This window comes from Canis lupus, chromosome 20, assembly GCF_048164855.1.
Source record: "Canis lupus baileyi chromosome 20, mCanLup2.hap1, whole genome shotgun sequence".
Lineage (NCBI taxonomy): Eukaryota > Metazoa > Chordata > Mammalia > Carnivora > Canidae > Canis > Canis lupus.
In genome coordinates this window covers 18839008-18859868 of record NC_132857.1, presented here as the reverse complement: position 1 = coordinate 18859868, position 20861 = coordinate 18839008, and the positions used below count along the sequence as shown (strand labels likewise).

General features: G+C 42.2%; 1 protein-coding gene across 3 annotated transcripts; it reads left to right on the top strand.

Annotated features, from left to right (window-relative positions):
* The first annotated feature begins 498 nt into the window (after positions 1–498).
* Positions 499–7162, top strand: SPRY1 (sprouty RTK signaling antagonist 1). Of its 3 annotated transcripts, XM_072788487.1 has the most exons (3): positions 666–833; positions 4946–5767; positions 6085–7162. In XM_072788487.1, the coding sequence occupies exons 2-3, from the start codon at positions 5001–5003 to the stop codon at positions 6119–6121; spliced, it is 804 nt and encodes a 267-aa protein (XP_072644588.1). In that variant the 5' UTR covers positions 666–833; positions 4946–5000; the 3' UTR covers positions 6122–7162. The 3 variants fall into 3 exon arrangements, with proteins under 3 accessions (XP_072644586.1, XP_072644588.1, XP_072644587.1); XM_072788485.1 differs by having other exon boundaries at positions 499–833; positions 4946–7162; XM_072788486.1 differs by lacking the exon at positions 666–833 and adding an exon at positions 3259–3553 and having other exon boundaries at positions 4946–7162.
* The last annotated feature ends 13699 nt before the right edge of the window (positions 7163–20861 follow it).

The window sequence follows — 20861 nt, the reverse complement described above, 5'->3', positions numbered from 1 at the left end:
TTGGCTGATTTTTAAAAATAAATGAGTTGGTTGCAGGTTTTTTTTTTTTTCAAAATTATGGAAATCAATTACAAAATTGAAGGAAGTTGGGATTTTTAAATTCGATTTTTAGGAAATTATATCACAAGACAAGGTAGAGCACTTACTATAAAATCTACAGCAGGAAATTTCACCTTTATGAGGTAACGTTATATACATTTGCAGTAAGGAGTGTCGCCTTTTGAACTTTCACATTTCACACATTCTGAATTTGGCTTTAAATAGTAACTGTAACGTTACATTATCATCTTCTTAATATCAATATACATTTTCTCTCTAGCTGATCAGAAGTGTTGGCTTGGCATACGACTTTTTTTTTATCTTCTTTTATTCCTCAAAACTATTTTCTAATTCAACCTTAAAGACAGTGTCCGCCAATCCTTTGACTGAGACTGATGACGAAATTTAAAGGGTTCTTCTGTGACAAACTGCACTTGTAGGGTCTTTAGAGGCCATCTCCAATTTTTAGAGGATGTTTATCACCCACGAGTGTACAGGGCAACATTTCCAAGTTGGTACAGATGCACGAGAGAGGAAACGACAGTTGGAGAAATCCTGTTCCAGGTTTTCAGGCAGCCCGAATGATTGACATATGATATCACTGGAGGCGTGTCCTGGAGTGGAGGTGGAGGTGGAGGCGAGCTGAAATTCTGCGGAGCTGGAGTGGGATTGCTCTGTAAGGCACGCAGTGGTTTGCAGAGTGATAGCAGCAGACAGAGCTCCTTACCCTGGATAAGGAACAGCTACAGTCGCTGTAAATGTGCCTGAAAAGCAATTTCCAATCTTTGCGTTAGGTAAGAACTGTTTCCTTCCTTTCATTCCGTAGGTATTTTAGGAAAGCTTAGGTGAGAAATGCTGGCTTTTGCAAGGAACTGAACATTTCTTTGAACTCGCTTTAGATCTAAGATTACTGGTTGCATTTCAAATTACCAGTAGCATTCCCAGTGCTAAAACGAATGCTCTTTAAAAAAGTAAACGCTACCGCTAAGAGGAAAAAGTAGGATCCTTTTCTTTTCTTTTCTTTTTCTTTTTTTTTTCCTTATCCGAACAAGTCTGAAGTCTGAAACGGTCGGTTGTGTGAAAAACAGGGTGGTTTTTGCCGAAGAGGGGCTGGCACTCGGTGTGTGGACCAGTACATGTTGGTTTAGGCATTGTTGGCGACCGAATCCCGAGCGGAGCGATTGTTTAAAACCTGAATTTCCCGTCCCCTGTGTATTGATTTCCAATGCGCAGAGGCGTTGCTTGAACGTTGTTTGAACTCCTGGCATTCCAAGGGGCAAAAGCACTTCGGCAAAACGTGCAAGACTGCATGTTACTTTGGTTCGCTGCTGACACGCCGACTGTGCGCCGGCCTGTCAATCACTGCGAGCAGCAACAGCCAGCACATGGCAGCGGGGCTGCGGGCGGCGGGCGGCGGGCGGGCGGGCGGGCGGGCGAGCTGGCGGGCAGCCCACCCCGCTCCCCGCTCCCCGCTCCCGGCTCCCCGCTCCCCGCCGCCCGCGCGGCGCGTCCCGCTGCCTGCAAAGAAAGGGAAATTAATGTGCTGTTGTGTTTTGTTTTCCAATCGCCGATCCTCGGGAGCAGGCGTTCCGGCCGTGGAACCGGAGGGTCGGAGGACTGGGAGCGCGCGCTGCCCGGGAGAGGCGGACCCGCCAGGACCAGAGTCCCGGGGGCCGCTGTGCCCCCCACTTGCCCAGCGCGCGGGATCGGGAAAGTGCCTCGACCTGCGCGGGGGGGGGGGGGGGTGCACGAAAGACGACGCCCCGCCTCTTCCCTTGGGAGGAATCCCCCCCAACCTCGCACCCTTCACCGCCACCCCTAAAACAGCGGGGCTAAAAAGCAAGACAAAACAAAACAAAAAAACCCAGAATATCCCCCGCACCCCGCCCCCCGGGGGAGCCGCAGCCCCAGCCTCGCGGGCGTGCGCTCCCGGGCCGCGCCGGGCCTGCTTGGTTCCGCGAGGCGCCCGGAGACGCCGGTTCGAGCCCCGTCCCCGGCGCCGCGGAGTCTCGAACGCCCGTGACGTGGGCTTTTCAGTCGTCGGGGGGCCGCCTCCTTCCTCGGCCGCGGGGAGCGCTCGGACCCGAGGGAGGACTGTCGCAGAGCACCGCGTGCCCCGGGGGCCCGGCCCGCGCGCTGGTCTCTGCCGTTTTCTGAGACTCGAGAGCCCTCTCGCAGGGGACCTTTTTTCCCCTTCCTGTTCTTTCTCTCCCCCCCCGGCTCGCGGGAAGGGGCTGCGGGAGAAGCCCGAGGTGGATGCGCCCGCGCCGCGCGGCGGGAGGGGGGTCCGCAGGAGTGTCCCCCGCAGCCGGGAGGGGGGTTGGCCCGGCCTCGCGTCCTCCCCGCCGCGCCTGATGCGGGTCGCGCCGCTCCGGCCGAGGTGAGTGTCCCGCGGCCTCCGGGCGCCGGCGGGGGGCGGGGGCGGGCGCGGGCGCGGGCGCCGCGCGGCAGGTGCGGGCCCCGGGGCTCGCGGCCAGTCCCCTTGAAGGGACGCCTCCGCGCCCAAGCGGGACTCGGGGCGCCTCGGGGGGTGTTGCCTCCGAGGAGCTGCCTCGCGCCGGCGGCGGGCTCCCGGGCGGGCTGTGGGCGCGGACGCGGCGGGGGGGGCGGGGGCAGGCGGGGAGCCCCGGAGCCCCCCCGCCGTCCGCGCTGACCCCTGCACAGAACCAGGCTGCGCCCGAGCCCGCCGCGCCTTCCTCCGCGTTTGGCGGGGCGAGGGGAGGGGAGGGGAGGGGAGGGGAGGGCGCTGCCGCTTTAAAAACGGGAAGTCCGCCCTCCTGAGGTAATGGTAACCTCAGCCTCCTCCCCTCCTCCTGCCCTGCCCGGAGAGAGGGAGCGAGCGAGAACTTGTTTTCATTCATAACTTTTTCCTTTTCCTTCCTCTCCGTCAACTATTTATTCGCCGCTCCCCTGCGCTCGGGTGCAGAGGGCGCAGCTCCGCCGCGGCAGCTGGCGGCGCCGCAGCACAGGGGAGCCTGCCCGCTCCTCCACGGGCGAGCTCGGCGCCCGCGCAGCCCCGGGGGCCCGCCACGCTCCGGAGGAGGCCTTGGGCGGCGCGCGCGCCGGGGCGGGCTGGAAGCGCCCGGGGCTCCCGGGAGGGCGCAGCCGCGAAGGTAGCGGCCGCCGAGGCCCGTCCCCGCGGGCGGCGCAGGTTGCCGGGGACGCACCGGGCGCCGGCGCCGCGGGGCACGGGCCGCCCCGCCTCACACCCGACGCGCCGCGCGGTCTCCCTGGCCGGGGGCCTCCACGGACTCGGGTACCACGATCGCGTGAAGCGCAGCGTCCAGGATGCGCCCGGCGCCCTCGCCCCGCTCCCCGTAGGCTCCGTGCTCCTGGGCGTGTGGGATCTGCCCGCGTGCCTCGGGATGCTCCGCCCCGCGAGCGCCCGGCTGCGAGCGCTTTGCAAGGAGGGATGAGGTCTGCGTGTGCCGAGGCTCGGGCTGTGCTCGCAGCCCCGGATTGCGGCGCTAGACCCGGCGGGTCGGCAGGGCGGTCCTGCTCTAGCTCGGAGAAGGTACAGTGGGACCCGGGGCGGGGGGCGGGGGTCTCGGCTGCGAGGACGAGGGTCGGGACTCCGGGACGTCAACGTGCAAGGCTGGATCTGTCGGCTTTCAGCCCAGTTAATGCTGGAACGGACGTCTCGCAGCCTTATGCCTGAGGCTGGGGTTTCTGGCTCCAGAGTGGTAGTTGAGAATGGACTTTTTTTTTTTTTTTATTTCTTCTTCTTCTCGTTCTTGAATTGGAATGGATCTGTGGACGTCAGGAGGAGTCTGTGTGAGAAATATTCTGGCTTGCTGTTAATTGAAAATGGAAATTCAGTGTTTTGGAGTGTGTGTGTGTGTGTGTGTGTGTGAAGAGTGCATCATAAATTAGAAGTAACTTACTCTTGGTGTGGACACATCGGAGATGCTTATTTTAATCAGGATTTTACTGTACTGACGACAAGAAGTACGTTGATTCAGATTTGGCAGTGCTTTTGAAAATCCAGATCTGTCCTGTAAAGACAGATTTTAAAATGAGAGGAAATGCAGGCAATTAAAATGGCCAGGATTTCTCCATACTACTTTAAAGGCCTGATACTTGTGCACGAAAGTTATCTTGTTATGTGAGTGAGCCCTTCATTTAAACTTTAAAATAATCCTTTCATGATTTCAGATATCAATGCTTTTTAACATCACAGCGTTGTGCGCTGAGTTTTGTGTGCGTGCTTCAGAGCTATAAGACCCTGAGAACTGTTCTCTATATTCACTTTTGCATCTTGTAGATGAGTAATGAGCAAGCCTTAAGATCCTGGTTTCTGTGGAAAATGCCCTCTTATTTTGAGATTCCATTTTATTTGCAGTCTCCTGGATTTTTTTTTTTTTTAACGCGTGCAGTATACCTCGACTAGTTTCCTTATTATCAATCTAATGCTTGTAACAGCAAACAACAGAAAGGCAGAAGCATCAAAGCCATTCTTAATTTTTTAAAAAGTGGATATTTTCTTTTATGGAAAATACCAGTGAGCTAATGCTGAGCTTTCTCTAGATGAAAGCTATTCCAGGGCCTACACTCAATATTCCCTAGAAGGGCATACCCCATTTTAATTATTTGTTAGATTCACAAACAGGAAGACAATACTTCTTGATTCTGCCTTTTGGAAGTTGAAAAAAAACTTTTGATTTTTATGGCATGGGGTCTCCTGCTTGCATTCTTTTTCTATGATGTGGTCCTCAGCCTCTTGGAATTGGACCCTGGCCAGGACCCCAGCATCATTGTAATCCGCTGATGAAGGAGATCATTACCAGGTGGTTTAGGCAATTTGTGACTTGACAGGATTTCCCCCCCCCCCAAAAAAAATGCTTCCTGTCATTTATTTTCTTTCTCTGTTTTTTTTTTTTTTTTTTCATCTTTGGTTTCCTTTTAGGATTTCAGATGCATGCCAGGTTTCTACTGATTGCCAGAATTCGAGATCACTACACATGGATCCCCAAAATCAACATGGCAGTGGCAGTTCATTAGTTGTGATCCAGCAGCCTACATTGGATAGCCGTCAGAGGTTAGACTATGAGAGAGAAATTCAGCCTGCTGCTATTTTGTCTTTAGACCAGATCAAGGCCATCAGAGGCAGTAATGAGTACACGGAAGGGCCATCTGTGGTGAAAAGACCTGCTCCTCGAACAGCACCAAGACAAGAAAAGCATGAAAGGACTCATGAAATCATACCGATCAATGTGAATAATAACTATGAGCATAGACCTACAAGCCACCTGGGACATGCAGGACTCTCAAGTAATGCCAGAGGCCCCATTTTGAGCAGATCGACCAGCACTGGAAGTGCAGCCAGTTCTGGGAGCAACAGCAGTGCCTCTTCAGAACAGGGACTGTTAGGAAGGTCACCACCAACCAGACCAGTCCCTGGGAATAGATCCGAGAGGGCAATCCGGACCCAGCCCAAGCAGCTGATTGTGGATGACTTGAAGGGTTCCTTGAAAGAGGACCTGACACAGCACAAGTTTATTTGTGAACAGTGTGGGAAGTGCAAGTGTGGAGAATGCACAGCTCCCAGGACCCTGCCCTCTTGTTTGGCCTGCAATCGTCAGTGCCTTTGCTCTGCTGAGAGCATGGTGGAATACGGAACCTGCATGTGCTTAGTCAAGGGCATCTTCTACCACTGCTCCAATGATGATGAAGGGGATTCTTACTCGGATAATCCTTGCTCCTGTTCACAGTCACACTGCTGCTCTAGGTACCTGTGTATGGGAGCCATGTCTCTATTTTTGCCTTGCTTACTCTGTTATCCTCCTGCTAAGGGATGCCTGAAACTGTGCAGGGGGTGTTATGACTGGATCCATCGCCCAGGCTGCAGATGTAAGAACTCCAACACTGTTTATTGTAAGCTGGAGAGCTGCCCCTCCAGGGGTCAGGGTAAACCATCATGATTTTTGGAAGTGGGTTGGACCTCCTGAACTTCTGGCTTTCAAGCTGTGGCTCTTAAAAAGATTCTATTAGATACTGGTTTTATTTTCTTTACAATTTTCCCGCCTTTCTTCCCCTGTTCCCAAGGTTTGACTCATGGATCTTACTCTTCTCAAACGGATGATCTTCAGTAAGAGTGGACTGTGAAACTGCACCTGGTTCCCACTTACAGCAAGAGCCTCTGCCATCCACTGAAGAGGGTATTGAGAGCTAGTGGGCTTTTGTGTAGCCTTTTTGTTCTGCAAGCAGCTTTTCAGAATTGTTGTATATGTGAACATACCTAGCTAGACACCTACCCAGTCACTCTACAGTGATTTAGAGCTGTTTTTGATTGGGTACTCTGGGAGCAGGGAAAATGATTTTTAAAGAAGCGACATTTTTATTGCTTAAATAAGCTATGGTATTAAGTCTGTCTCCAGTTAGGGCTATCTTCATTAGCATTGGACCCTCAAGAAGCGTGGGGGATATATTTTTGTTATAACATAAAAATTTTTCCTTTAACCACTGCCCTTTACTTGCCCCCAAAGTTCTCTCTCCTCAATTTCTTATTCTGCAGATGCCAGGTATTTTTCTTTCGTATGTAATCTTAGATTTGCTTTACAATGTAAATCTTCACATTGGAGATATATTGGTTGTATCTTGCTCATCTTTATTCTGGCTTTCATATTTGTGAAGGATTCAACTGCCTTCCTTCCACACCCCACACTTTTTACCAAATTTCTCATCATTGAGGGCACTTGGGTAACTGAAGTTGATATTTATAGCTGATCGATCTATAGGTGTCACAGAATTATGCTGCCTAAAGTGATCTTGGCCCCTTAATGGTCCTTTTGGTCCCTTGGTGAGTTAACAGCTGAGTAATTCTAATTTTTTTGTGTGTGTTTTCATCGCCTTAACCACAAATTGTGGTGCTTTTTGTATATTTTATGTATAAATCACAAAGTTGAATTCTGACTATTTTTAAGACAAAAGTCTGTTAAACTTTTTTATTGTAAAGAATATTTATTATGCGAATCTCTATTATTTTATGATATTTATTGCAAAAGACTGTTGAAATGTACTCATGTCTGAATATAACAAAATATCAATACATAACGGAAAATAAGGTGACACGAAGAAAGTACATATGTTAACTATAATGCAGAAAATATATTAATTAATGAAACTGTCTCTTGATTCCTTCATTTATTAGCCTGTACTATTATGGTGGTGATTTTTGTCATTTGCTTTGACTCTTTCTTCATATGCACCCATTTTATTTCTTCTCTTTAACGTACTGAATCTAGACAGAGGTGAGCTCTAATTTTGAACTGGCTGTTTCCTGGAAAAGGCATTAATCAAAATTTTGTGATCCCAGTTGTTTCAACAAGTGCCGTAGTGAATCACTTTATAAAGTGAATGTTTTTTGCAATTAATATTAATAGTCGCTCCCTGCTTTGGCTGTTTTGTAAGCAAGATGTTTTGTGTATATCATAGATTTTTGGAATGGAACTTACCTGTAATTTTTCAAAAATGTTCATTTTAATTCTCGGGTTAATCGAAAATTAGTCTTCAACAGTAAAACTTAAGGAACTTAGTTCTGTAGGTATGTTAGGGGTTTCTGGCACTGTCACTTTAATAAAACATTCTAGATGTTAGAGTGCACCAAGGAAATACATCACATTATCAAAGAGATGTTTTAAAAACATTCCCGTCCCTACCTTTTCATTTTCTTGAAGTCTTAATGTGGTCTGATCAAGTTACATACGGTCACACTCTGTGGAATAAGAAATCTAAGGGCCTGAAACTTTATATAAAAGTAAATATTTTTATTTTTTAGTCTACTGAAACCACTCATAGCTAGAATCTTTGGGGCCTGATAAAATTTTATGTGAATCTTCAGACTCAGTTTTACCAACCTCCCATGCCTAAGTGGTATGTCAAACTTGAGTAGTGCTCTGCATTTCAGAATAAGATGGTGACATAATTTGAACCCACAGTTCAGACTACCAAAATTCTTACCTGGCTTTTTTTGTTTTGGTCATTGTTTTTTGGGGTGATTTGGCTGCTAGTTTTAGGAGTACGTGTTCTTTGTAAATAAGCTTTGATTTTGTTTTAATTGGACAAGGTATGAGTGATAGGAACTTGTTTAATGCTTTTTCTTAAGCCACTAAACCTACTAGTTGGCATTGTGACACACCTGATATAATCAAAAAATTTCTCTGTGCTCTGAAAGCAGGAACATTTTAGAAATGAATATTTGTTTTGGAGGCTACTTCATGATCTATAGTATTTCAAAATGTGAAGTTATTTTCTCGCATAGTCATTATGTAATGTTATCACTGGTCCCTTAATACTGGGTTTTTGGTTGAGATTGGCTCCTTAATGAAGTGTATAAACACAGGCTCCCTCAAAATACTGTGTAATTTTTTTCTGTTATTCAGACTCAGTATAATTAGGATCTGGTATAAGAGCTGTCTGTAGCTATAATAGCCAGACTAAGAAGCTGTAGCTTTTATTGAAAGAAATTTATAACTCTTATGAGAATGAGGTATGTTGTGGAGTTTTAACTTCTGGCTATATGCAGAATACATAAAAATGACAATATTAAGATGGTGGTCTGCTGCTGCTACATGCATTCTGGCATAATGTCAGGCCCATATTTGAAAGTAGCATTATGTTAGAAGTTCAGACTTCTGACAAGCTTGTCAGGTGTCAAAGCATAAACACTTTGAAAACTTCCTCCTTTGTGATGGTTTAAACCTAGGAGGAAAAAAATATTAGAATTTGTCCTCATAAGTGCTTATGAGTCCTAGGCTTTTCAACCTAATATTGATCATCATTTTAAAGTGCTAAGGCTTTGAGAGCAACCAGCAAGCAAAGCTGAAATTCCTTACCGTGCCACTACAACTTATTTGATACTTCTGAATGAAAACATACCATGTAGATGGGATATCCTTCTTTCCTTCTTCCATGATTTTGTCCTATTCCTCAACTACCACAGCTTAACAGAATGAATATTTGTGTTAAGTAGTTCCTTTCCAGTATATTTTCTGACTGCCAATTTTTTCATTTCAGAGTTTTATTTAGATAATTTAATTGTGAATAAAACCAATATGGGATTTCTATAATTGAGTAGTTTCCTGTCAACAGAGTTTATAAAATATGACCCAGCAGGAAAATTAAATGTGACAAAGTAGATATACTTTTTGTGAAGGCTTAAGGTGAAACCTTAAATTATAGTCTGTAATAATCATTTTTGTTATTCAAAGTCCAAGCCATAGAAAATTCCAGTTATTATGAAAAGTGAAAATGTAATAAAAAAAAAAAAAAAAAAAGTTCTTTAAAGTGAAAGGAAGTGAATTAAAAACTAGTTCTGTTTTTACCCTGATATGGATACTGGAACCAAAGTCCGAGGATTCATTTCCGGAAGACTGATTTAATTTTTGAAATTGTCCCCTTTTCTGAAATACCCCCCACTCCGTTTTTAAAGTGATATATTTCATGACAGGTTTGTGTATAGCTCTTTAGCAAAAAAGTATACTCCCTTTTTCAAGCCATGAAATACTAGAACAAAAAAGAGGGTCTAGACAGTTCTCTTATAACCTACCCTACCTCCCACCATATATATTCGTTTTAATTGCAAGAGTGTTTTATGTTTTTAAACGCCTTGAAAAAAAAACTTTTAAGTCTTCCTTTTGGCCAGTTGACAGTTGGAGGACTTTTTTCCCATAATTTCACTGATTCCATATAATAAAAATAGCCATGTACTTACTTGAGAAGTTACTGATTCTTCTAATATTTTCTCACACTATTACCAAGCCATTTTGCTATATTTACTGAACGTCTGCTGTGTGCATTACTCTATATGCAGAATTCTAGAGCTAGAAGTAGGTTTAAGTGTATCTTGCTTAATACGTCTCAACTATGTGTGGAAAAGTTTTTCTATTTCAAAAAAATCTCCAGGGGAGGAGCTTTGTATTCTGTATTAAAAAGCTTCTTGGGTGATTTTTATCAGACAATTTTGGAACTGCTCTTTTAGCTTGAAGTTTTCATTTTGAGGATGTACAAACACAGCCCTAGCTTGGAAGATAAACTTCATGTACATTCATGTAACTAGAGTACAGCCAGGACTCCTTCATCTGATACAGGATTTTCTTCATTTCTTAGCTGCAGGCCAGTACCTTTGTGCTGCACATTAGCTTTTACCATTCCATTCTCTACCAGGAAGTTTTTACTTCATTATTAATGTATTTGACTATAATTTAGGAAATGGAATGTTTTTCTGCATACATTATTTGCCCCTAGCTATCAAGAATAAGTAGCACATGACTTCATTGCCACGATTATTTTTTACATGTTAATATTAAAGTTAACAACTTCACTGGAAAACAGCATGTGTGCTTCCTCTGGCCAGGTCTATATGGTAATAATACGACAAATTGATTTAATCAGTTTGTAAAAGGTAGTAGTAAATTGGCATCTAGATTTAAGAATTTAGGTGATGTTACTTCTTACCGTTGTTTTGGTTGCATTAGGATTATAGTGATTAAAAAGCAAATTTAAATGTCCTATTTTGCATTTTTAAAAAGATTGATATTATTAGATGGTCGAATCATACTAGATATGATGATAATTCTAATTGCAAAAACTATCAGAGAACCTAGAACTGTTTTGAATTGGGCATTTTTGGGGAAATGTATGAGAAGCTTCTACCGTTCACTAGTAGACCAAGAGTTTGTTTTGATAAATATAGAATCATAATTTTAGTGCTAGGAGGAAACTTACAAGTCATCTAATCTATCTTTAGAGATGAGAAATCAGGTTTGGAGGTTAGTTACCAAAAGTTATGATCTAGTTGCCAAAAAACAAAAACTTTATTAAAAACTTCTTGCTGTGTATGTGAACATGTGGTAAATAGTTGGAAGGAAGGAAAGGTTAGTTGGAAGGGGGATTTGAACAAAAGTTCCAGGTTAATTTATAAATTATAAAATTGAACAAATTTGTTAAAGCACGGTGGATGAATGTCAGTTCAAGGCAGAGAGAGAAATGCCATAAGAAGAGAGTGAGATAAAACTAGTTGAGTAAGTTTGATGTAAGAAAACAGTGTGTTTGAGAAAACTGACTTCCAGTTTGGCTAGCTAGCAGTGAGTGGCTCTTAATTTTAGCTATACTTTAAAGTCGTCTGAGAATAAAAAAACTAACAACAAACAAAACCTGTGTTTAGATCCCATCTTGGACTGCTTCAATCAGAATCTCTGGGAGAAAGGCTTGGGCTTTTGTTTTTCTTAACAAGCACTGAGATGATTCTAAGATACAGCCACAGTCCAGAACCTCTGAATTTGATTATAGGTATGTGGGGAATTGTGGGAGATGAAAATGGCAGGTATTAAGATAAGGAGGCTAATTTAGAAAAAGAAGGCCAGAGGTATTAAGAATCCGAACTGACAAAAAAAAAAAAAAAAAAAAAAAAAGAATCGGAGCTGACTTGGAGGTTAGGAAGAATGAAAAGAAGAGGTCAATGTGAGGAGCATTACAAATGTTAAATCCATAGGACTTTGCTGTTATTCATATGTGGGTTTGAGATAGAAGAATTGAAAATGATTCTGAAGGTTTAGACCATGGTGGATATGCAAATGGTAGTTAAAAGAAATGGGTGGGATTAGTTTAGTTTAAGAGGTATGTGGAGTAGGAAAAGTTATGAATTCTGTTGGAATAAACTTAAAGTGTGAATGAATTACCAGCAGGTCATTGAAAAAACTGTCCGGGGCTTAAAAAAGATGGGCAATGGCTGTGATCCACATGGGGGTGATAGGGAATCTGTAGCATAGACTCCTAAGGGAAAGAAAGGCTAGGAACAAAGCCTTGAGGAACATATCTCTATTTAGGGGAAAGAGGGAGGTTATAGAGCCAATAGATAAGCGCGGTAGTCAAAGAAGGATAGGCACCAAGCGATTGGTGTGTTTTAGAAAGACTTTCAATATGGAAATAAGTAAGTAGGTATCAAAAGCTATGGAGACTCCCAGCTAGATTTGGTGAGTGGTATTTGGGTGAAATTGTAATCACCAGATTGCAAATAATTAGGAAACACGGGTGGTAGGTCAATGCAGGTGACAGCTCTATTCATTCTAGGATTTTTGAGATGGTAACAAAGTGGAGGTAGGTAACAGCTGAGGAAGATTTTTAGAATAACAAACCTGAGCCTTTTCCTAGGAAGAGAGCAAGGGTATTTGACAAAGCGATGGGGCAGAGGAGAGAGGTGAAGGAACAGAATTCCGAAAGAGGGAGGAGGGTCTAGAAGAGAAAGCACAAAGGGTTGCTTTAATCCTGGCAAGAACAGTTCTTCTCCCAAAGGAAAGAATAAAGAAGAGGAGGAAGCAAAAGGTCTAGGGGAACTGTAAGAGAACAAGGAAGTTGTAGAGACAGACACACCCTAATTTTGATTAAAAGATGGTCTTCTGTTGACAGGTAAGACCCATCTGGCACTGAAATTGGTTCTTAAGGGCAGAGGTCTAAAATAGCTTGATGTGGGGATACTAGTGCATGGTCAGCAAGAACTAATGACCTGAAGAGCAGTGCCCAGAGCTCAGCTCAGGTTCAACAGAGGATGTTTTGTGGACCTCTAAGCATTTTCAGATTTTATCTAGACATGGCTTATGGCTGGTTAAAGGAACAGTTAAGGCAATCAGGAGCCAATAAGAAATAGTGAACCTGAAAGAGGTCAGGAATTTTAGGGCAGTAGTCTACATGCTGAAATGACTGGTCAGAATAACTGCATAAAGTTTCCGATGAGGATGAAATAAATACAGGTTTACGGTATCTAAATAGGAAGGATTTTTCAGGCCAAGATCTTAGAAGGTGGGCCGTTTTTAAATGCTAAAGAATTCTGGGGTTTCTCTGTGCTGATGAGTAGCTGAGGTAGAGAGATTTTTGGAGCTAGAGAGGAAGAGAAGAAAATAGACTATGAGTTAAGAGTTGTTAATTTAGGTATTAAAATGCCAGAGGTAGAGATGGAGAGGAAGATTTAGAGGCTGGTGTTTGGGAAGGATGTTTTTAGACAGTTTAACTTGCTTTTAAGCTAACAGATTATAATTAAGAACTGATAAAAATGTAAGTTTTCTTAATAAGGAACGAACAAGTGGAGTAGAATTTATTTCAAATGGGATGTGCTCCATTTATAGCACAAACTGCCTGTTAACAAGATCAGTTACTGAATAAAGTAAATATCTTCATGAAAATTGATTGATCAGTCAATTCAGTCAAGATAGTACACAGAGCCAGAAGACCTTTCGCTTTCCACATTCCCTTCTTTAAGCTTTTGTGCACTTCAGAAGACAGAGGGATGCGATCCAAGATCTTAGCCCTCTCTACTTCACAGAGTTTGCATGTTGCAGATCAGCAGTAGAAGCTGTGAGTAAATTTGATTCCTTAACAGAAGTACATTTTACTCTTCTGGGCCACAGGAATCTGCCTCATACTCCAAGCGTAGAGAGACCTTATCTGTATAAAGAAAACTGCTGGTGTCAGAGTTCTTTACAGAGAACATGGAGTTCTAACTGGTCAGTTTGTGGTTTATAGACCTTCTCTTGGAACTACCTATAACTTCTTTATATCTGTCTTTGACCATCTTTGGCTTTTGCTCGTTAGTACTAGAAATACAATTCAATTAGGGAAGATAGCATAAAGGTGAAACTAAAATATATCAATTTAATCTCTTGCTATCTTATACCTAAAACAATGCTTGTTGCCATAGAATAGAAGCTCAATAAATATTTGTTGTTGGTTGCGTTGCTAGGTTTATTCTTAAAAGCTTCAAATTAAGAAAATACGTAGAGGTGATTAACCAAATTGAATTCTTGTTTTTGCAGAGTTTTTAAAACTTTCTATTGCCAACAAAATAGGCAGTTTTGAGAGAAAAGAAGAATTGCTTGGCTCTGACAACCCTTTGATCGTTGATTCAACGACAATTTCTTAGGTGCTAAGGATCCCAGTCTTTGGCTAGTAATTCATAGGTTTTTAGCCATGCTATGGGCGCTATTATATTGGTTGGGAAATGGGGCTATGGAATCACTCTGGGAGAAGACAGCCACATCTCTCTTTGCAAGCCGGGGAAGGCTTCATAAAAAAGGCATGAAAGATAAGTAGTAATTTATCAGGTAGATGGGAAAGAGAAAAGCATTTCAGATAAGTACAAAGGCATGCAAGTGGCAATGAAGATGGCATGATGGGAAAATTGCAAGTAATTTAGCGTGTTTGGAATGTAAGGTGCCTGTGAGAAGGATGGGAGCCAGTCACGGAAAGTGTGAATGTCACGTGAAACAGTTTGAGCTCTATCCTGTGGGAGAAGAGGGAGCCACAGACAGGACAGATTATCAACAGGAGAGTAACGTGACCAGATTAGAGTTCAAAATGATTCTTCAGGCAGCACAGGGGAGGATAACCTAGAGTGGAAGAGGGAGACCAGCCAGATAGTTAATATAATGGCTGAGGTGATTAATGTGACAAGGACGATGGAAATTAAAAGGAAGGGATGAGTTTGAGACAATGGCTTGAGGAAGACGAAGGAGGAGGAATCTAGGTGACTCAGTGCTCATCAAGTTATTTCTGGTAACATGGGGGACAGAGAGAACATTTGTATAAATGAATTGTATAAAGAGACCACAATTTTCCACACTGAACATTCTACTAATTGGGCAGATTGAAGAATCTTTTTTTCCCCTAGACCACATCTCTCCCAGAACAGTTAATGAGTAATGAAGTAGACTGAGTGAGCACAGGAAACAAGAAGGCAGAGAAGAGAATCAAAGGCTTTGAAAAATCAAACAGAAACTAAATTATTTCTTCTACTCCAGCTCCCCAGAGTTCATTGTCTATCACTCAGAAGAGTGAATTATGTATCTGAACTCTGTTGTCAGAAATACCAAATTCCAGAACTAGAAAATTCAGTAGGCCAACCATTTTCTCCTGATTGTCTAAAAACATTAACCCCCTATTCCCTCTGTACCCTGCGTCCCTGATCCCTCAGGCTTTACATCTTGAATTATTGAAGTTAAAGAACACTGCTAGTTAAATACTAGCAACTTTAGTGTTCGTTTTTATTCCCTGTGTTTTTCTCTCCTGTTTGTCAAAGTCAAAGTGGTGGTGACAGTAGTGGAGAAAGGAGGGGAGTGGTTGGGAAATATGTGTATTAGGTGATTGGGAATTAAGATTACAGAGTAATTTGTTTTTAAAGACTGTATTTAGGGACGCCTAGGTGGCTCAGTTGTTGAGCATCTGCCTTTGGCTCAGGTCGTGATCCCCGGGTCCTGCGATCAAGTCTCACATCAGGCTCCCTGCAAGGAGCCTGCTTCTCCTTCTGCCTGTGTCTCTGTCTCTCTCTGTGTGTCGCTCATGAATAAATAACATTTTTTTAAAAGATTTTATTTATCTATTCGTGAGAGACACACACACAGAGAGGCAGAGATACAGATATAGGGAGAAGCAGGCTCCTTGCAAGGAACCAGATGTGAGACTCTATCCCAGACAAGGGATCAGGCCCTGAACCGAAGGCAGATGCTCAACCACTGAGCCATCCAGGCGTCCCAAGATTACAGAATAATTTGAAGCCACTCAAAATCCAACCTGGAAGGGACCTTAACAGCTACTTAGTTTTCTCTTCCTTCATTTCAAAGAAAGTTGACCTCAGAGAGATGAAATGACTTATCCAAGGATAAACATCTAATAGGAAAGTGACCCAGCAGAGTGAGAAAAATATATGAAAAATACTTTTAAGAGGCCTATACTATAGACCTTGTCTATACTTGAAGCCTGGGAATTTAATTTACAATTCCTAAATAAAGTGCACCATGAGAATATGTGAAGGCAGTAAAAATCCAAATTCTTGCAGAACCTATACAAAATGAAGGACAAAACAATTTTGGGATTGGAATTGGTTATTTTTTTATTCATAGTTCGAAATGATTTTAAGGAATGGTATTGAAGTTAAAATTTTTCTACATTTTATAGGTGGTATGTGGCACATGTAGAGACTTGGAAATGCTTTTTCGAGGGGTGATCATTATAAAGTAGAATAACTTGAATTTGAGGAAGCTGGCATTGCTTGATTTCAAGAGTTGAGTTTAAAAAAAAAAAAAGTCAAGTGTGAAAGCTCACATTTTCTTGCGTCCTATGCAGATAGTGGGATTTTTTTTTTTTTCTCCTTGGCAATGAAATAGGACCATGTGGTCCCTTAATTTCTTAAGTAAAAATTGTAATTGGGGGTGGGGGGAGGGAGAGTCTTTTAATCCTTAGGGAAATAGATATGCTTCATATGGATTGTAAAATCTGGCAAATTTTGGAAAGAAGAAAAGCAGGCAGTACTCTTGGGGGGAAAAAAAAAAGGTCTGCTAGAACTTGCCTTTCTTGAAAAAAAACAAAACAAAACAAAACAAAACCCAACATTCTTTCATAAAGCATTTTTTTCAAAAGTATTTGCCCTTGAGCACTTTTTCCTACTTACCTATGCTTATCTTTCAAAACAAACATTTATTTCTTTCTACTATAGAGTGTGAGGAAGTCCCTTTGAGGTTATGCCCTACAAACATATCCAAGCAGTAACTGTCACCTCCTTCCTATGGCACAACAAATGACTAACTTAACCACAGGCAGCGCGGAGTATAGAGTGGTGATTTCACCTTGGGGGCCGTTCAGATGTTACCTATGGGGCACTTTCTCAAGGGGAAAAAACAGAACTGTATTTTTGTGTGCAAATAAAATTTTGGGTCCTTTTGACCCAACGGAAAATGTGTGTCTGTTGGTGGCTGCCTAGTTGGAATATGATGATTTACACTTGGAAACATTTGTGTCATTTATCATATGATGTTACTGGCCTACAGCATGACTGCATAACAAATAACCATATTAAAAATTAATCTTTTCCAGTTCATCAGACTGTATGTCCTTCTGAAGCCCCAAGTTTTCTCTTTCCTTCTTGCCCTCCTAGCCTCTTTTCCTGCAGTCACCCTATGCATTAACTATAGGATTAAGTGAAAACTCATGCACTAGGTATTCATAGCTGTGTTGTCAGACCCCGCACCAGCCTTTTCACCCTTCTCTCCTGCTTATCCTACAACATAAATCTTCTATCTAGTAGAATTGGTTCACTCTCTGTCCCTAAAACACACCTTCAAATCCTGACCTCAGGGACTGCCTTTACCTTTTAAACTTTATTCTTTAATAGCTAAGTCTAAATCCTACTTCTCTGACTGAATCATGATAAAATAATCTCTCCCAGAATTTTTTTAGTAACAATATTGTGTAAACTGCTTATTAATTTTCATGTTTACTTTTTAATGTTGTAGAGGAGGCAAAATTTCACCGCTGTCGTCTGAAGGTTTCTGGCTGGGCCTGAGAATTAAATTGGCATAAGATGGATTAATAGGAGAAAAGCATACAGATTTTCACATGTATATAAGAAGCCCCCTTAGGAAAATGAATACCCAAGGAAGTGGCTAGGTCTAAGTATTTATATACTAGGTTGAACAAAGAGAGACAATTGTGGAGAAGTACCCAAGACATATGGGGAGACTAAAGGAAGTTATCTTTTTTATTTGAAAGAGAGGCAGAGATATAGGCAGAGGGAGAAGCAGGCTCCATGCAGGAAGCCCAATATGGGACTCAATCCCAGGACCCTGGTATCACAGTATCACCACCTGAGCCGAAGTCAGAAGCTCAACCACTGAACCACCCAGGCATCCCAGGGAGTTGAGTTGCCTTAACTAGGTCCATCTGTATAGATTTCTCTCAGCCTCCACTCCCCATCTCTGGTGTTAACAATATTCCTTTCCTCCTGGTCCTGGGAAGGCATCTTTCCCAAGGGAGTTTTCTCTCCTGCTTTCAGAAAGTAAAGGGGAGATCAGAGTGCCCTTCTTGCACATGCTGGTTTTTAGTGCCTTTAGCTCAAAATAATTCCTATGCTAAAGTGGCATAATTAGGTATCATTTTCTGGCACTTTTCAAAATTTATGTCTTGTCTCTCCTTTTATATTGTAATTCTTTGAGGTTGACATTATGTTGTGGATTTACCTGCATCCCAAGGTGCTTTGCTCATTCTAGGCATTCAATAATTATGTATTGATTTTTTTTCCCCCTGCATTTTACAATTGAGTTTAAAAGCCTATAACTGAGGGGCACCTCTGTGGCTCAGTCGGTCAAGCACCTGCATTCAGCTCAGGTCATGATCCCATTGTCCTGGGATTGAGACCCACACAGGGCTCTCTACTCAGTGGGGAATCTGCTTCTCCCTTGCCCTCTGCTGCTCCCCCCTGCTCTCTTGCACTCTCTCAAATAAATAAAATCTTTAAAAAGAATAAGTAAAAGCCTGTATTTGGATCTTGTTTTTCTGACCAGAGGGACATTTTCTGTAGTGATAAAATATAAATTCTGATATGCTTTAAACCCTTTTAGGGTCGCCTCAGTGGCTCAGCAGTTGAGCGCCTGCCTTCATCTCAGGGCGTGATCCCTGGGTCTGGGATTGATTCCTGCGTTGGGCTCCCTGCATGGAACCTGCTTCTCCCTCTGCCTACGTGTCTCTGTGTCTCTCATGAATAAATAAATAAAATCCTTAAAAAAAATTTTAGTCTTGCATATACTAAGTAGAGTTCTAAAAATATTATGTAATTATTATGTAATTATTTGATGTAGAAAATTTTGGTAATATCATTGATTACGTTAAAGCTTCCAGAAGAGAATCGTTTTGAGAATTGGGGCAGTAGGGACCCCTGGGTGGCTCAGCAGTTGAGTGTCTGCCTTTGGCTTAGGGTGTGGTGTGATCCTGGATTCCCAGGGTTGAGTCTGACATCAGGCTCCTTGCATGGAAGTCTGCTTCTCCTCCCTCTGCCTGTGTCTCTGCCTCTCTTTCTGTGTCTCTCATGGATAAATAAATAAAATCTTAAAAAAAAAAAAAAGAATTGGGGCAGTAAAATTTTGGCGCTGGAAGAAACAGATATTAGAAGTCATTGAAACGTCTTACCTTTTCCCACTGTATGAGTGCATCCTCTCTAACATCCCAAATAGACTTGACATGGAAGTGCCTGGACTTACTCCTTCATTTTAATAATCCATTCTTAGTTGTTCATAATACAAACCGCTTGGTCTTTTTCATTAAGGATCAGAAGTATCCTTCAGAGTAACTAATATTGAGTTGATTTAAGAGTCTTGGAGAATGCCAGAGCCCCTTCTCAGCTTCTTAGGTACTAATGCTCCTTCTCCTAGATACTAAACTATTGTTTACTCTTCTTGCTGAACTTGGCATAGGGACAAAACTCTTCAAAACGTCCCTTTTTTCAAATGCACAGTGGCTATAAATGCTTTTGAATGCTCTTTGGATAGATCTATAATAATATGTAATTCAATTTATTCCTCAAATCAGAGCATTATTCTTAATAAATATAGTAATACCTTAAGTTGTATATTCCATATAATATTTTTGTAAGTACTTAGGTTTATAAAAATTTGGTATCTCAACAAACTTGTGAGTTAAGAAGGAGCCTAAATATTAGCCTAGTTTTATACGTAAGTTTGACACAGGGAAGAAATTGGATTTTCCCATTTATTAATAAAATTAGGACGAAAACCTCACTTCTCTGGCTGTGTTAATTATGGTCTTTCATGCCCACTTTGTAAGAACAAATGAATATGCCCCACCAGCTGATGATGATGCAGCAGTGTTCTGCTCATGACTTCTGCTGTGATGGACCGTCTAGTTGAAAAAACTATCCCTATATTCATCCTTGAATTTTACAGGAGTTTCATTTTAAATTGTGCTATTTCATATGAAAGATAATCTGGCCAGTTTCTTCACTGCTGCCATTCCTATGGCTTAGAAACAATGTTGTAGCGTTTACAAGGAATGTATATAGCCTAAATACACAAAGCAAATGTAAATCATTTTGGATTTTGATTATTTTAGTATACTAGTTTATTATAACTCAGCTATGTATAGTGAACAGTTAGCCTCTTATTATGTTGTCTCCTCCAACTCCATCTCTGCTCAAATTATTAAGTGGAAAGTCTTCTAATTATATAGTCCCATTTTAGGGAAAATTGGGAAGGTGGAAATCTAAATGATGCGTGTTACTCTCAGAGCTAGGAAACTAGAGCCAGGTCTCCTGGTACTCTAATTAAAACTTTTATTTCTGCAGATTTATTCTGTGGTCCTTACTGAACAGATCTGCCTTGGGTTTCTGCTGGTGAGTTTTTCAGCAGGAATGCGGGCTTTGTTTCTTTGAATAGTTGAGTGCAGATTAGTGGTATGCCAATTTCCTGTGGCCTTTCAGAGCTGCAATTTGAGCCCTGTTTGCTCCTGGCCCTTGCACAATTGAAAACAATGGGTGACTTCTTTTAGGTTTCACTTCAGGGCTCTTAGAAACAGGGGAAGTGGCTAAAGCCCTACTTTACAGGTAATTAACAATAGATAATGTTTGCTCTGCATTTTTAGAGCCGATAAAAGGTAGAGGAACATATTCAGCTCCTGATTTAGACACTGTGCAGTGGTTTTATGGATACAATAGCTGTCTTAGCATTAGCAAGGTGGCATTGAATATCTGGGTCACATATATGATTGAACACAAAACTTGTAAAAGGTAAAAGAAAAAAGTGTATTATTGAAACACAGATGGGTAACTTCAAGAAAGTACCCTTAGAGATGCTAAAGAAATCATCACTGTAAGTCATGCATTTTGGTTCAGGGTACATCTTTTATATCTATCTCTGTTTTATATAAGGTGAACAATTTTCATGACTTGATCTTATTCAGACTAATTTTTTATTCTATAAATTCAACTCTAGAATACACCTGTTGGTTAAAATGATACCAGCTTAAGAAGTTTTCATTAGTTATCACATTTA